The sequence below is a fragment of the Trachinotus anak genome, unplaced genomic scaffold (genome assembly GCF_046630095.1).
Source record: "Trachinotus anak isolate AG129_WGS33_773 ecotype Australia unplaced genomic scaffold, CSIRO_AGI_Tana_v1 ptg000008l, whole genome shotgun sequence".
In the NCBI taxonomy this organism is placed as follows: domain Eukaryota; kingdom Metazoa; phylum Chordata; class Actinopteri; order Carangiformes; family Carangidae; genus Trachinotus; species Trachinotus anak.
In genome coordinates this window covers 5698918-5715711 of record NW_027273859.1, presented here as the reverse complement: position 1 = coordinate 5715711, position 16794 = coordinate 5698918, and the positions used below count along the sequence as shown (strand labels likewise).

At 45.1% G+C, this 16794-nt stretch overlaps 1 protein-coding gene across 5 annotated transcripts in view; it reads left to right on the top strand.

The window, feature by feature from the left end:
* Nucleotides 1-16794, top strand: part of tet3 (tet methylcytosine dioxygenase 3) — a 41174-nt gene that overhangs the window by 9932 nt on the left and 14448 nt on the right. For 3 of the 5 annotated variants that reach the window (XM_071482065.1, XM_071482068.1, XM_071482069.1), the window contains one exon: nucleotides 11538-14493. In XM_071482065.1, coding sequence (XP_071338166.1) covers nucleotides 11538-14493 — 2956 coding nt within the window. Of the gene's footprint in view, nucleotides 1-1701; nucleotides 3711-6933; nucleotides 7355-11537; nucleotides 14494-16794 lie in introns of those variants that run through there. The other 2 variants (XM_071482066.1, XM_071482067.1) reach the window with 2 other exon arrangements.

The following is a 16794-nucleotide window of genomic DNA, read 5'->3' as shown; positions in this document are numbered from 1 at the left end:
GTATAGCACTTTTCATACAGGTTAGTGCAGTTCAAAGTGCTTCACAGATGACTAATCAAATAAGAAGGCTGACAATGAGATACAATAAAATAGATTTTAAAAGTTATAATAACATCAACAAACAAAAAAAGTGATAAAATAACAACATAAGATAAGATAAGAATATAATAAAATACAATAATAATAATGTATTATACAGTATGTCTCTGTGTTGTCTTGACCACAACACTGACAAAAATATGAACAGAGGTTAATTCTATGTCCTGAAAAGCATTAATTTGTTGTATGTCCCTCACTTGGTGACAGTACTGTATCCTTCAGCCTCATAATTCCTACTATATGAATTCAGTTTAAGCTGACTCACTGTCTGCAATTAAAAAGGTGAATAACTACATTTCCCTATTAACCGTCCTCTCCAACCCCCCATGCAAACCCAGGAAGAGTCAGCTGCTACCAGGCAATGAACAACTGTTTTTACAACAGTGAGTCATGTGTACAAGTGCAAGTGATTGCCACTCAGGCTTCCTTTAAAAGTTGTAAAAGAACAATTTTATTAAAGGCACTGCCGAGGACTTGAAAACAGCATACATAAAACCTTGTGGGATTCCACGTGACACTTTAAAGCACAGTATACAGTCACTAACAATAGCCTCACTGATATGCAATCAGTAATATATGGGGACTTGATAAGCTCTTTAGTGTTGTCATGTTTCATTTCTAATTAACAACAATTAGCAGATGTTCATCTCTGTCCTGCTGCACTGTGTTCATGTACCGCTGAGCGTGGCTGTAGTCTACATCGATTCTCTGCCTGGATCGATAACCTGCGTGGCACAATGAGTTGTGGTTGGTGGCTTGTTGGCATCGTTGGTGGTATGTGTGTTTGATGTCGGAGGGAGGTTGTCAGCCGCCTGGTGCCGCAGTTAATAAAAAATGAATGGAAAGAGAAGGGGGAGGAGCCCTCAGCTGTTGCTGGAGCTCTTTAACTCTCACCTCTCTGGCGGCTCCTCTGCTGCTTCCACTGGGCACGCAGTTTATTCAGTCCTGAATCCCACTGCTGCCAGACGCTGCCAGGTTTTATGTAACGCAGCACCACAGCTGTTAGAGTTTTCACCACACACTATTGAAACATGCTCATGAAAATATTGATTTCTGAAGTATATTTATGTGAATTCAGTGGAGGCTGATTTCTTCATAAAAAAGATGTAGGATTGGACTGATTGTGATGTAAGGCAAGGCAGAAATGTATGGCATGTACTTATTAAAAGGACAAAACCTCATCTAACCACCATCTTCTAGGAACCTGCCTTTAATTTAATGATTAAAAATACATTTTGACCTTGACTCTAAATCCAGATTGTTTAGTGTATATAAAGCACTACATGGCTCCACAGTGCACAATGGAGGTTTTCTGTTTTGCCACATTGAGTACTGGCCCTTTAAGCCCGGCTACGCCTGACTTGAACATATGGGAAGCTAATCTTAGCCCAAGTCCTGAGAGAGACAAGGCTGGCAACCAGCCACTGTGCAGGGCTGGGGAAGGTTTCTCTTGCTTTCTCTCTATCTGTGTTTTTTCTGTCTCAAGTCTGAGCAATTTATGATTTAACCCCAAAATATTATTACCAAGAACTCACCACATGAGGCATTCAGACTGTGATGTGTTTCACCTACACAAAAATTGCTCGAGTGTTTAAAAAAACTGTTTTCTGTCAATCATTACATCATTGTCCAATCAGATTTGACTGCTCAGCTCTTTTCAATGACTTGGCACACAGTCACCTGGCAGGTAGTAGTACACTGTGTTCTTTTATTGTTTTTAAACTTGCCTGTTTCCTATCCATTTCCCTTGTGTGTGTTGCCCACTCTCTTTGTCTCAGAACCAACGTTTTCTAACATAATCTGTAGACTGATTACATTCCTCTCCTTCTTTTCATTTCCCAAACCTCAAGCACAAAGAGTCGCCTCTCAAAAACAGCGCCCCCCTCTTCTCTTCTGCCCCCTCCTTGCTATTTTTTAGCAGCTCCACCCTGCCCAACAGACCCCCACCCATTACTACCTTTCCATTTTTTTCCCTCCTCTCCCTCCCAAACCACTCCTCCCTTTCTCTTTGTGAAGAGTGGTGAGGGAGGGGGTGGTAGAGCGGGATAGGCCTTCCCCCAGCTGGGCTGTTCGTGCTGACTTGCACGTGCCGAATGTCAGGAGGTATGACTCAGACTGGATACCCTACACTCATTACTACGATCCACACCCAAACACACCCCGAACCTAACACCATCCTGCCTGAGAAGTGTGTGTTTATGTGTGTGTGTGTGTTAGGGGTAGTGATAAAGGACAAAATGAAAAAAACAGCCAAACAAAAAGACACAACAATGAATTAATAAAGTGATGGCTTGAATATATAAATGCTAACAGTCTGTTACTCATTATAGAGACACAGATACAGGAAAGATACAGTTCATACAGATCATACCTGTACAAAAAAGTCACTGTCAGTAGTTTTGCTATGAAATTAGTTATTTCCAAAATAAAGCTCTTTTGTGCCTGGTTTGTTCATAAAAAGACCAAACCAGGCTAAAAAATAACAATAATCATAATAAAAAGAGATTTCAGTGAGGTATTTGCCTAATCTGTTCAACAAGGCTCAAACACTTTGTGTTGCTTCTACTCTGTTAACTCTAATGTGCTCATTGCAGCCCTGCAGCCTCTTGTCCCGCCCACCATTAAACCCAATGACCCTCAGTGAACAATCCAATACTGTATGCATGCTAGCATGTTTGTGTGGTGAAAAAAGCATTAGTTTGCCTCTGCATTTGCAGGAGTCTTTGGTGTTTTTGCCTCTGTGAGCATGTGAGAGAAACATGCATGTGTGTTACAGTGGGGGGGCAGGAAGAGAGAAAGAAAGTGAAAGATAAAGAGACAGTAAGCGAAAAGAGTCGGAGAGGGGGAAGGAGAGCGTAAGCGTGTCAGATCAGATGACCTTGATGCCATTAGACTGCAGGGTAAAAGGGGGGGGGGTGTGTGTGTATGGGAGCAGTGTTGGAGAGAGGTGGAGTCAGCTGACAGGAAGAGATGGGAGGAGGGGAAAGGACCCTCATGTCATGACCGTGATGCTCATGTGAGTTGTTTAATGGCTGCTGGAGAAAGTGTTTTGTTTTTTTTACCCTAAATGGCACAAATCTCCCTGCTAATTAAAGGTGATGGAGATGCAGAGATAGTGAAATCACATCAGTTCACCCACTGAGCCCTTGAAACCAAACAGTTTGCTCTTCACCGGCTTTTGTGTTTTGTGTTTCACACATGGACCTCCCACTACCGATGTGCTGGTAAAGATTTAAAAAGCTTGTTTCAGTGTGTGAGGGTTTTATGTCAGGACTTTGTTGAGAAGAAAAGACGAAGATGACTCAGGCTTAGTCATATGCAAGCCAACCCAACACACACTGCTGAGGACGAACTTTTGTTGTCAGTCATCCCTCCTACAAGACCTTTCCTCTGTGCTGCTGAGAAACAGTGAGCAAGCGACAGAGAAGTGAGAGAGATGGGGAGAGAGAGAGAAATGGAGAGAGAAAGAGAGAGACGAGGGCGTGAAACAACTCATTTGGATGATAATTTGACTACATTGTGAGATGAAGTGATCGATGTGAGAATTGGAGTCTCTGTTGTTCCTTTCTCTCTCTCTGTCTGCCTCAATGCCTGGTTACAGCAGGTTTACTGTAAGTGTTGTGTTTTTTATTTCATTTTCACTTAAAGGTTAACATACTTGTACTGCTGTTGTAATTTCTTGAGGTCTCAATGTCCTGTGAGGAAAGAGTTGAATTAGAAGTTAACTAGGACACAGCTACAGACTGTATGCCTTCCAGTTATAATGTAACATGTCTCTTTCTGTTATCTAGTTGACAAGTAACTCATTGTGTTCAGGAGGTGATTTCAGGACAGCTCTCCTGGGTAAACCTGAATGGTAGCAGCATGCTGTTGCTTCTTTAATCACACAGAAAGATCTTGAAGCCAAGAACACACTTAATGTCCTTTTTCTGTCATTGGTTCTTATTTAAATTCACTATTCATCAAAGAAGAAGACTGTGTATTTTCAATCTAGAGTAGTGTTACTGTATTTTGGTTTTATCTACTACAGTTAAGTGTGTCATATAGTGTATCTACAGTGTCATGTGTCAAACAGCTGAATTTGTTACCGTGGAGGTTCCCTCTTCTGTGTTGACGTTTTGGTCAAATTGTACTTTTTGTTTTACTCAGCTGTGTACGTGGACAGGGGGCAAACTCACTCAGAGATCTTGTTTTCACAACAGGACTGTGTGAGTGAGTTAATGTATTGTGCTGAAGTACGGTACTGTCTCTAGGTCACAAGTTCAGCTTCTGTTTCTGTTCTGTTTTCTTGATGTTCACTCAATAAGTGTGAACGTGTTATAGCCATATTGTGTCATTTCTGTGTAACACTGTTTAGGTTAGATATAGCTGTGATAACTGCCAGTCTGCAAAGATCTCTTTTAGCCCAATGACCACGTTAGCTTTGAAAAATTATTTCTTTTGGCAAGTGTCCTATCGCTGGTATTTCTTCAAGAACTCCTTCGACTGAATGGTTGAACTTTTCTGCGAACAAAGGACAGAAAAGTCTCTTCTGTTCAGTCTTTGAAATGAGGAACTGTGCGTGGAGAGCATGTGACTCAGGGGTTAAGTCGAGGCTTGAGCTACAAATGCAGTGTCACTGCAGCCAGGGGAGTACGCGAGCTCAAGTCAGTCGGGTGAATGAAAGAGCATGTTTTCGAGTGCCCGTTGGTGTGTGGTGGTGGTGATAGTAGAGAGCGGGCATGTGTCAGATGATACATGTGCCCACCCAGTGGTGGAGGCAAGCGTCCTGGTGGGAGCCACTGATGATGATGACGATGCAGCTACGTCATCGCCACATGTGTTTCCTACCTCTCTTGCTCACTGCTCTCACTCTCACTCATTGGCACTCCCTGGTCATGTGACCTAATGCTCTACTTCTCCTCTCCTTCCCTTAGACAGCTTAGGCTGCGCTGTGTTTCTCTTTGGAATTGACACTCATCTGTGTGTGTGTATATATGAATATGTGTGGCAACAGAGAGACAGACAGTGTACAATTTGCAGGACCAGAGAGCGGGTGCGTCAGAAAGTGTTGGAACGGTAAAGCAATGAGCTATGCTAGGAGGGGAAAGGAAACAAAACAGAGAGGCACATCGAGAGAGGGAGGCAGAGGCAGATTGAGAAAGCCAGAGAAAATGAGACATCAAGAGAAACAGGGAGAGCCAAAGTAAGAGAAGCAGCGAAAGGTTACTGAAGTTAATTCAGCCATAGCGCAGTGTAGCCGGCACATGCTCAGAAATATAACAGAAAAATACTACGCAGGAGCTGACAGCGATCTGCATGGGGGAGACAGCCATGCCCCCCCCCCTCCTCTTCCATGGTTAAATCTGCTCCAAAACTCCAGCAATGTTGGAGAGAAGAGAGGAGACACCACAAGGCCGATCAGCCAGCAAGTGGGTGAGAGGAAACATCCAGCGATCATGATGACGTTGATGATGATAATGGCAGTGATGCCAAGGCAGAACAACGGTGAGGAAGGAACAACAAGAGGACGTTGTCGTAGGAGAAGAGAGAAGTCTGACATCCTCAGCGAACTGTTATGGGTTGATTAGTTGTGGTTGCTGTCTTCGTTTGGCAACAAACTGCCTACCGTCTTTCTGATTGTACCCTGTTCCTCTTCTTCATCATCTTCCCTCCCGTTACAGAATCAGTAAAATGAGCGACTCTGAGCGACTCACTCTTGCTTTTAACTGTTATCTCCACAGACTTCCCTCTCGTTGTCGTCCCCCTCCTCAGCATCCTCTTCCATTCCCTTCTCTTCATCCTGCCACTCTTGCTTGCTGATGTCGAAGTGTCATCCGCTGTTCTCTCTCCATTGCCTGGTGTAGTTGTCTTGCTCTTTTACCTCTGTTGCAACCATATTGCCATCATTGTTCCATTTGCTCCCCACTTGTATGTGAGTGAGTTGTCATTATAGAGTTTCATTGAATGATTGTGTATCAAGTGACCCTCAGCCTCCTCCAGTCAGAAACCTTCCACCTCGCCTGTATCCTTTGGATCTTGGAGGAAGGGCCAGCAAGACCGCCAGCAAGCCAGCTCCCTCTCCATCTACCAACCTTTCCCTTTCTTGTGCATGCAGCCTTGCTAGAGGAGCTATTGTCAGCCCAGGTGTGAGATTGAAGCTTCTTGTTTGATGCGATGAATGGGCAACCGATGTAAATGTAGATGAGGAAGAAAATGGACATTGAGGAACCATTATCGGTGGCTTCTCCTTTGGCCCAGGGCTGCGCCGAATCTAGATGCTCAGACATGGAACAAAATCTCCATAAAGAAAAGCAGATGCCGTTTGCAGAAGGAATAAATAAGCAATGTAACGTTGCTTGTCCTTTTTTTCTTTTTCCCGATGATGCCGTTGTGAGTTGAGATTGTATATTCGCTTGGCAGCCGCTGGTTCGCCTCTGCACTCAAAAGCAGACAAGCTCTGTCATAGCTGAAATTGCCAATACTTTGGCTTTTGGCTTTTGTGGATAAACAGTGACACTGCATTTCTAGATGACGTTATACGTAACATCATCGAATGTAGTAGAGCAAATAGTGGTGAAGGGTGTGGATAGAGACAGAGAGAGGCTTTTCCATTCCCATTCCCCCATGCTGCATTGTGCTGTTTCCTAGGCTGCCGCTACTAGTGACTATCCCTCACAGCCCTCTCTGTTTCTGCTCACTGCACACTCCTCCATTCCATCGTACGTGCCCGCTGTGGCTCAGATAATGGCCTCTCGCTCTGCACACACTGAAGAGAGAGAGGCGAGGAGATGGAGGGAGAGGCTGCGTGAGAGGGAGGGGAATGGAGGGAGGGAGGGAGAGAGAGAGAGAGAGAGAGGGGAAGGTGGGGGCTGCGAAGAGAAGCCGACTGCATGTGTAGCCGAGAGAAAGAAAGAGGATATTGAAAAAGGGAAGGGAGGAGCAGACAGAGATAATGAGAAAGGAAAAAGGAGAGAACAGAAAGCATCGGCCATAAGAAGAGGCAAGAGAATGAGAAACGTGCGTGCTGTGCTGGGGGGAGGTGTGTTGTGTGTGTGCGGCCGGCAGTGTGTGCGTGTGTGAATGCATGCATGTGTATTTCGGCACTCGCTCTGTCTGTGCGCTGCACAGACTGGAAGAAATAAAAAGGAACAACCCAACAAGGCTGGACTGCTTGTAGGCTGCTGTGCCGGCAAGCAAGTCTCATGCTCCTCTCTGTCTCCTCTTCTGCTTTCCGCTCTCCGACCGGCAGCTCCGTCTGGACGTCTAGGATCACGTAAGTATGCGTCGCTGCTCCTCGAGCCCTCAGCCGGCTTCATATTGTCAGTGTCTCTGCTTCATGTTCCTGCTCAGCACGGCAGCAAAGGAAGGGGTGGGGGGAGAGGGAGGAGGACAAGAGGGAGGATGGGGAGTGTTGTGTATTTAGGATTTAGGTTCAGCTGTCTGTTCACAAGCTGAACTTAACCCCCTCACCACCACCACCACCAGTAGTATCCTTACACACTTTATCTCCTCCTCCAGTTGTTTTTTTTCGCAGTGTCAGTGTTGAATGGCACTTGCTTTGCTCACACACAGAGCTGTAAAGGCTTATCTTGTTTAAAGGGCTCCCAGACTCATGTGCCTGGTCTAGCAGGTTTTGCAAGATCTGGTCCAGTTAGTTGTGTAGATGTTTTTTGACACACTTGTATTGTGTCAAGCTTGCACAAATGTGTGTGTTTGTGTGTGAAATAAGAGTGACATAGTTAGCGAGACGTCACGAACAGAGTCCTTGCAAGAGAGTAGGGTCTGTCACGGTGTAAATATTTGTCAAAGCACGTGGTCTGTACTGTCCGAGGCACCCGGATAGGTGTTGCGCGCTGCAGGTGTGAGCGTAGCTGGGGTCAGTATATAGACTCGCAAACAAAACAATCAAGGTTAATCAAAGCTCAGATTATGTGAGGATTCAAAGAAACATCATTTTGTGTGTGGTGTAGTAGTTGTTATCTGCACCGGCACAGCTGAGAAAAATCAATTTGTTCTAAATGTTGACCATGAGGTGCTTTAAACCCATGTGACTTTTGTCTGTTGTTGTGTTTCGTATAAGTAACTGTGAGAAAAAAGAGGAAAAGAGAGTGCCTCTGTGACTGACAGTGCATGATTGTGGGATGTTTGGTTGTGCAGTGTTGCAGTCACTCTGTTTCAACACTGCAGTTCTCATAACTGCCGTGCAGAGCTACCCCCCCCCCCACCCCCCCCACCCTTCCTCTTTCTCGTCTGATGCCACTGATAGTGCAGACATGGGGCCTCTCACGTATTGCATGCCGGCTGTTCACTACCACCACCCCCCGACCCCAGCCCCACACCACCTCTCATCAATACTACCGCCACCCCCTGGGACTCCCATCAGACACCCGGCGCAGAAGGTGGATTGAAAAGCACCGAGCACACTGCCTGGCCAGTAATTAGCCACTTCAAAGGCTCATTTCAATGATATTCAAATGATGGGGAAGCTGGACGTCAGGCTCACTTCTACTGTCACACACTGATGGATCTACAAACAGAAGCCATCTTCTTTTTTTTGTCCTGGCTGGAGATGATGGAATACTGGATGGTTCACGTCGATCCAAATCAGGAACTAGTTCACATTTAAGCTGGGGTGTGAGACTGTCAGCTGGCTTGACTTTAGTGTGAGTTGTGTGTATGTGTGAGAGATTATTTATATCTCCATCACATTATTGTAGTGCAGTGTTTGTTATGTCTTCTTGCAGGGACGGGTAGTGCTTGATGGAGGGAAGTTTCCTTTGCAGAAGCATGTGGTTGATGCTCGTTCAGGGTGTCTTTTCTCTTTATAGTAAAGCAAAGATAGAAGACTTTGACACTAAAAAGGTTATTAATAGAGTGTTGGCTTCTACAGAAAATGTATTTATGTAGTGTGTCTGCCATTGTTTTCCTCTCACAAGTGCAATTAGACATGTTGGAATATGCATGTTCAGCCACAACATGAACTCTGTCAATGATTTCTCAGCCTGCCCTTGGATTATCTTTGTTTGCTGTTCTTCTCTAGACTCATTTAATTATAATCTATGAGGAGCTAACCTGGGCTAAATACTGTTTATGAGTAACATCTCAGAATTCAGATGAACTGATGTCACATAGTTAACTTTAACGTACCAAGATAACTCAGATTAGTGTTCATTTAGACAAATGTAGCAAAATATATTTGTCACTGTCCACACCTTTTTTACACAATTGTGATTATAGTCACCCAACTGGTGCTTCAAGCAGACTTATGTAAACAGAACTGTTGGAAAATGTAATTTGACACAGGGTCAGGTGATTTATTTCAGTATAACTACGAATGGGTAAACTGTCCCAATTCTGACTGAGAGAGGAAGTGAGATACATGTATGTGGCTGCACTGATCAGCTCCTGATTACTGTCACCACATGTCTGAGAAAGTCTGAAAATGTACTAAAATGGCTGATAATAAAGTGCATTGTATGAAAAAGGCAAATGAAAGAATTCCTCCCTCATTTGTGACACACTTAAACAGTGTGTTTATAAAAATATTTATGTATTTTATATTTTCTGATATTGTATTATGGGATGCAATGGCTGCACAGAGTACTGCAGGTTAATAATGACCATCTGTGTCCATTTATAACAGGTGCAGTTACCTGTCCTGTTGTAAAGCAGGTGGTATGGGGTGGGAAAATGTGAGCCTTTGTCAAATATCAGGAGCAAGGAGCAACAATAGGAAAGATAAATATTTGTTTGGATGCATTATTTTAAAGATATGAATTGTTTGTCAGGCCACAACATTTGTACTGAAAGAGGCCTCCATGGGCCATACTCTTCAAAGAGCTCTTTTGTTTCATCATTGAAAACAAAGGAATGTTTTGTCAAATTGTGTTTCTTAAGATTACACTTCACTAATACAAAGTAAGTTAAAATGAGGACTAGAGTAAGGTTAACAAAGGGGCCAGAACATCCCACAGGGTGTCTTGTGTTATAGTGTGTTTCCCCTTCCTCAAATGTTTTCAAAAAAGTTGAAGAATTTTCTTCACTTAACGCTCATGCAGGAGCACAAGTTTTTTTTATAGTCATGTGTTTCATTTACCCTCAAGTCATACATGTCCACAACATCAGAACTTTCCATATAGATGTTCACACTGTCTGTGCACACCAGCTATGAGTTCTGCATCTTCTCTGCAGCAGTTTAAGTCTCTCTACCCCCCGGCTCCTCTTATATAAGCATGTGGTTGTAAATGTTTAATTCCTCTCTAAGTGTTCATGTTCATCAGATGTTGTGTATCTCAGGCTTTGCTGGAGGATTTTCTCACATTGTTGTAGAGCACCATGTGAGCAGAGTCACACCACCAAACTCTATTTCATTCTCTTGCAATTCATGGTTGAACCCTCTGTGAGAGTGTCCTGGCCAAATAAGTAATGTTCCAACACATGTTCAAACAAGATTTTCTTTCAGTCTTTTGATGAAGAACTTCAGTATTTCTAGCTCTACACTTGGTGCAGTTCTCTAAAGGATCTTATGACTGTACTTTTACCAATCATGGCATGGTTTCTGGGTTTCTGTTGAGTTGATTAGATGAGGTGCTGTCTGCTAGGCTACAGATTATCTTAGCATTACATACTGTTCTTCAAATATTCAGGTCATTTTAGGTTTGCCATTTAAGGTCTTGCTTTGGATGAAAATGTCTTGGGTTTATGATAATCGCTCCAGTGCATGAGAGTACATTTTCAGTTTCACTGCAGTTTGCTGCTAAAATAATTTTTCATATTAAAATCAACAAGCCCATTATGAAAAAAAAAAAATAGCAGAAGTTCTCTTTCAAAGTTAAATCAGCAGTGATTGCAACAATACCTCCACAAAGACCATAATAACTAAATCAATATCTAGTTTTGGCTTGAAAGTAATTCAAAGTGTATTATGAGCATGTACATGTTGTAATCTGATGCAGTATGTTTCCGTTTTTAATGCTCCAAATGTAGCACACACATAGTCTCCCAATACCATGGGTCACATGTTTTAACTCCCAACTGCCTGCTTTGCATAGCCCAACTGGAGTAGTGTCCATTTATAGATAACAGTCAGACTGTGTCACCTGATCTGTGACTTGCTTGACAAAACATGCCTGTTGTGAAATCACTTCATTGAAGCCATAGTTAATTCAGTTCTCCTTAGCCTTACTGACCTGACCCTGCAGCACTGTATGTTCTGTATGTGTGAGAGGTGGGAGGGAAACCCTGGAAAAGAGCTTGGAATATGGGAACGGAGTCTGACTTTGATGGTTTATACTCTGTGAAATTATTCATGCGAATTTTTTTTCATTCATTTACAATGATTATTAAATACACATGGGCAACACTGGGTGATCATGTATAATGTTTTTTTGTAAATCAGTCCTGGATTTATTGATTTTGTTTAACCTTACTGACCTTTCTTCATATGTGTCTTTCAGACTGTTCGCGAAGTCACTTCAGTGGATGGCCCCAGAAGTGGAGGCCAGATGGAAATTGGGTCACATGACCGCCTCCAGGAAGGCGCGCTGAGCCTGGAACTGGCCAATGGGGTGAATCGCTACCATAAAGATGATGAGGCATCTATGGAAACAGAGCAGCAGAGGGCAGGAAGCATGCCTCCAAGGCAGTGCTGGGTGACAGGACATGGCAAGGTCAGTGACACCCAACAACAGCAGCCATGTTGGAACATTAGGAGTGGTGCAACCCCTGGCGAACCTGTCCACCATGCAAACGTGGAGGATGCCCACAATCTGGTGGCTTTTTCTGCTATTGCCGGCTCCTTGCCTCCTTCTTCCTCCTCTTCCTGCCTTCTTGTGCAGCCCAACACAGCCCAGCTATATGAGAGATTCACCCAGGAGATGGGTACTGAGGTAACTCAGGCCAGACTCTCTGCAGGGGCTCCTGAGGAAAGCCGCCAACCTCCGGAAGACCTGAACACCCTACAGACAGCACTGAGCCAAGCCAAACATGGACACAAGCCCCCTAACTGCAACTGTGATGGGCCTGACTGTCCAGACTACCTTGAGTGGCTGGAGAAGAAGATTAAGTTGGCAACCACTGAGGATCAAGGTGACAGCAAGATGGCGGAAGCTCCCCCACGCTTACAGCCTCATCTACAGCAACCTCCTTTGCAGCATCACCCTCAGCCCTACCCCCAGGTGAACGGTGGCCCCCATCTATCTGCTTCATACTCACAGCAGCAACAGGGAACTCAAGGCCCTCACCGAGACCAAGTGCCCTGCTCCAAACCCCCAATTCCTTGCTCTCCCCAGGTGCTTTCCATAGCCAAGGAAAAGAACATCAGTCTTCAGACAGCCATTGCCATAGAAGCCCTGACCCAGTTATCTGGTACCAGTCCACAAGCTACTGGCTCTCCAGGTCAAACCCCCTACAACAGTAACCTCCATCACCACCAACATACCCAGAACCTCCCACCCCAGTCCCCCAATGGCTCTGGCTTGATTTCTCCCTCTCCTGGAACCCACTCATCTTCCTCACGCTCTCAGTCCGTCCCACCAGGACTACACACCAGCCAGCAGGCCCCAGTGTCCTGTGAGCACCACAGGCCCCAGTCCCAGGGCCAGCCGCCCCATGCTACGCCTCTCCCTTCCTCTACCTCTCCCTTCCTAGGTCAGGGAAGACCTCCAGGCTTCAGTCCCAATCCCCAGCAATGGCAACAGAGCTCAGGCAGAGGCTCTGAACAGAGGAACCCATGGATGTGTGTGAAGTCTGAGCCCCAGTCTCACTTCGCCGCTGCACCTCACAATAGCTCAGACCCTATGTCAGAGCTCAAACAGCTCCTTGGTGACACCAGTGGCAAATTCAGCACTGCTTATTTCAAGCTTCCAGTCACACAGCAGCTCAGCTTGAACCAGAATGGAGGTATCCAGGCCCAGGATAACCCAGCACTGCCCAGAGTAAAGCAAGAGCCAGACTCTGGTGAGCACTACCATCACACTGCCTCCATGGGACATTATGGCATGGTTAATGGTCAGCAGCAGGGTCAGCACTACCCTGGCACTCCCCTGTCACCTGGCCAAGCAGCCATCAGCCACTCCACTCAGGCAGCTCTGCAACAGCACCTTCACTACAAGAGGAACCTCTTCTCTAACCACTCCCCTGGCTTTGGAGCACCAGGCCCACGTCCACCTCTGGCTTGCCAAAACTTGAAAAAATGGTGGCCACAGATGGAGGCAGAAGGTTTGCCACATCTGGCCATCAAACAGGAACCTAAGGAACCCAAGAAGAAAAAAAGCAGCCAGGGATCTCCTGTCATAAAAGCTATGAGTGGGATGCTTACAGGCCCTCCCCTGCCCAAACCCAAACAGATAATCATCAAGAAGACAAAGCAGAAAGCCTCCATGCCAACCTTCCTGCCTCAGACTCAGATCAGCATACAAAAACCACCAGTCCTCATGATGGACAGAGCCCCGGCCCTGACCAGCCTGCAAGCAGGCCTCCCCTCTCTGCCCCTCCACAGTAACTCCACTCAGGCTGCTGCTGCAGGCCTCCCTGCCCCAGCCCAATCTCAGGTATCCATTTCCAACTCCTCAATTACTCCCTCTTCCACTGTTTCTGCTTTGTCAGAAAACACTCCAGCCCTTATGGGCTTTCTGCCCCAACCTGTGGCCCCTGTAGCCCATGCTAAGTCAGAAGGAGCGGGCAGCCTAGCCTCCAGTAACACCAGCACCACCATACCTCTGACCTCCACATTTCCATCCAGCACCTCACAGTTACCGAGTCTTATCAACATAGACCCGAAGTATGAAGAGCTGATCCGCCAGTTTGAGGCCGAATTTGGGGATTCAGCCCCAGATGCATCTGCCAGTCAGTCCATAGAGGCGACTGCTACAGCCCCTCAGCTGGGGAATCAGTCCCAGACCAGTCCTCAGGACCTCAGTCCCACATCATCATCCACCTCCCCATCAGCTCCCTTAAGTCTCACCACTCAAGCCAGCTCCACACCTCATCCAAACGATCAGGAGATAGAGGTTGACAGGGATGAGTCAGGGACCCAAAGTGAAGCAACCTTGAACCAGGCATCCACAGAAAGCCCTGTGGAGGAACAGCATGAGGGGCCCCTCCGTGTCTCTCTGCATCAGGGAGGCGTTGTGGACAAGCAGCAGCAGCCCAGTATGTTGGAGGATAACTTCAGCATGCCATGTTCCCCGATGCCTAAACGCATGAAGCTTGAAGCCTCGGGTGATATTGCAGTTCTGTCCACCACGTGCTATTCTGAGGAGGACACGCCCACGAAGGACAGTCTGCCCTCTTCTCCGTCTCTCAGAGGCTTCCTAGAGTCTCCTCTGCGCTACCTGGACAGCCCCACCAAGAGCTTGCTGGATACTCCTTCCAAGGATGTACAGCCAGAGTTCCCTACCTGCACCTGTGTGGGTAAGTCAGTGGGTTCGCCTGTCACTGCCTGTGTGTATGCAGCAGGATGAGGTGGTTGTCAGTCCACAAACTGCAGCAGCACTTTTCAGACACAATTTCAGTAATGTTCAAACAAATATCACACAACTCCAAACAGTACTTATTCATCTCTGAGTGGAGATAAATTCAAAGTACAGTAACTCTTACCAGTATTAAAGGCTTTTTTGCAAAGTACCCTATAGCAGCCGGGTTGTGTGGCTGTGACCGTCCATACAGCCACAGTATGAGGCAATAAAGGCAGCAAGAACAAACAATGGCGTCGTGACACACACAGTGCCACACAAAAGTGGGTTTGGGTCTGGCAGAACAGACTCTTTGTTTGACAGAAAGGGTTCAGTCCTGTGGTTTGGGTAGAACTCAGGGTGCTCAGGGTATTTACTTACAGTAGGTGGTCCCACAGTAGAAGTTTATGGAAATGTATTGACCAAATTATATACTATATATTTAAAATAAATGAGGAAATAAATCCTCAGATATGGATGTTTGTCAGCCTCCACAGGTAGATAAAGTTAGAATAAGTGGATTTACACCCACATTATTACAGTGTGAAAGGTTGGGTCTTTATTATTTAAAAAGACCCAGTCTGTCTCTGTCCATTAAGCCATTAATTAATAACTGAGTAAATCAGAATATACTGCTGCTGTAGCTGCTCTTGGTAACAGTTCATTGACTTTGTGCAACAACTGAAATAATGAAATATTTAATTCTCAGAGAAGCTGTTAAGAATTTACCAACATTTTCCTGTAATCACTGGATGTTTACTGCAGGACAATGAAGGGTTGAGGCCTGGTAAATAGACCCGAGCTATCCCTAAACACTGAAGAGAGTGCACAGCAGGGGCAGAGCAGCTGCAGCGAAACACTTGCTAGCTGTGTGCTGTTAAGGCACAACAGCCTTCATGGCAAAGCTTGGTTACACACTTGTCCTGTCAACTCCTGTTGGAACACTACCACACTGGAATGAGACTGCCTCCAACACAATATCCAACCATGTACATACACACACACACACACACACACACAGACACACACAAACACTAACCCCCAAACAGAAGTCTCTACCTGTGGGAACCTCAATGTTTGTCCCCATGGTGACATGAGTCCTCTTGGGTTAGTGTGTATTCGGGATATAAAAACAAGCCCAAAATTCCCACGCACAAATTTAGTACAACTCCTCCACTTCCTGCCCTGAGCCACGCCCTGGTGCCTCCCTGCACCAACAGGGGAATGTGACCTCATATTGCCTTTGAGCCAGAGACACACACTCAGTACTGAGTGTATGTCCACATTTCAGATAATCAGCTGATTGTGTAGTGAACATTTAGCTAATTATGTTATCCACTAGAGATGATACAGAGGTGCCATGAAAAGAAAGCAAGAGCAACACAGTTTTAGCTGCCAAACAATCATGCCTAACCCTAACCCTATGAGACACAGAGCAAGATGTTACAGAGCTACACAGTGCACAGACCATACAGTCTAAGTATAGTAGCATACATACAGCTCACTGTGTTACACACACAGATTAGCATTGAAGATTCATGTTGGACAATGGTCATGCAACATAAACACAGATGTACACAGTGCACTCAGACACACCCTCAGTCCCTCTTAACACTCACATAAACTGAGTCATTCATGCCTACCTCAAAAATCTTCTGCTTTGCAAAGTATCTCCACACCCTGAAGTCACAGCCCACTGTCTGTGTGCCGGGAGGGGATGTGTGTTTTCATTTGTTTGTGGGAACTAGATGTTGCAATCAGTAGCGCATTCCTGCACTTATGTGAGTGTATATGTTTTTTTCTAAAAATGCATCAAAACACATCAGCTGTACTTGTGACCTTGTACAAAAATATACAGAAACTGAGATGTAACATGCCAAGACATGGCTTCAGTCTTTACTGGAGTAAACAGACTTTTATTGTTAAATGTTTGCAGCTTGAGTGAGACATTACTCACTTTAATGAGGCGAACACCCATTAGCTTCAAGCAGCACTTTATCGACACACTGGTAAAAGGCAGAGAAATTATTTATTTGATAAATGCAATTTGCAAGAACATTTATAAAACCTAAGTAGTATCCACCACAGAGGAGTTTTTTTTGTGCTGCCGTAATTTTGACACAAAAATTATCTATTTAATGTGGAAGTGTAGTTTCAAATAATCTCTTCGGTGTTGTTCAGAGATTTTAGGAAGAGACAGCACATCATAATGGCTGTGACCATTACCTCTTTATTATGTCAATAATGTTTGAACCTAGCA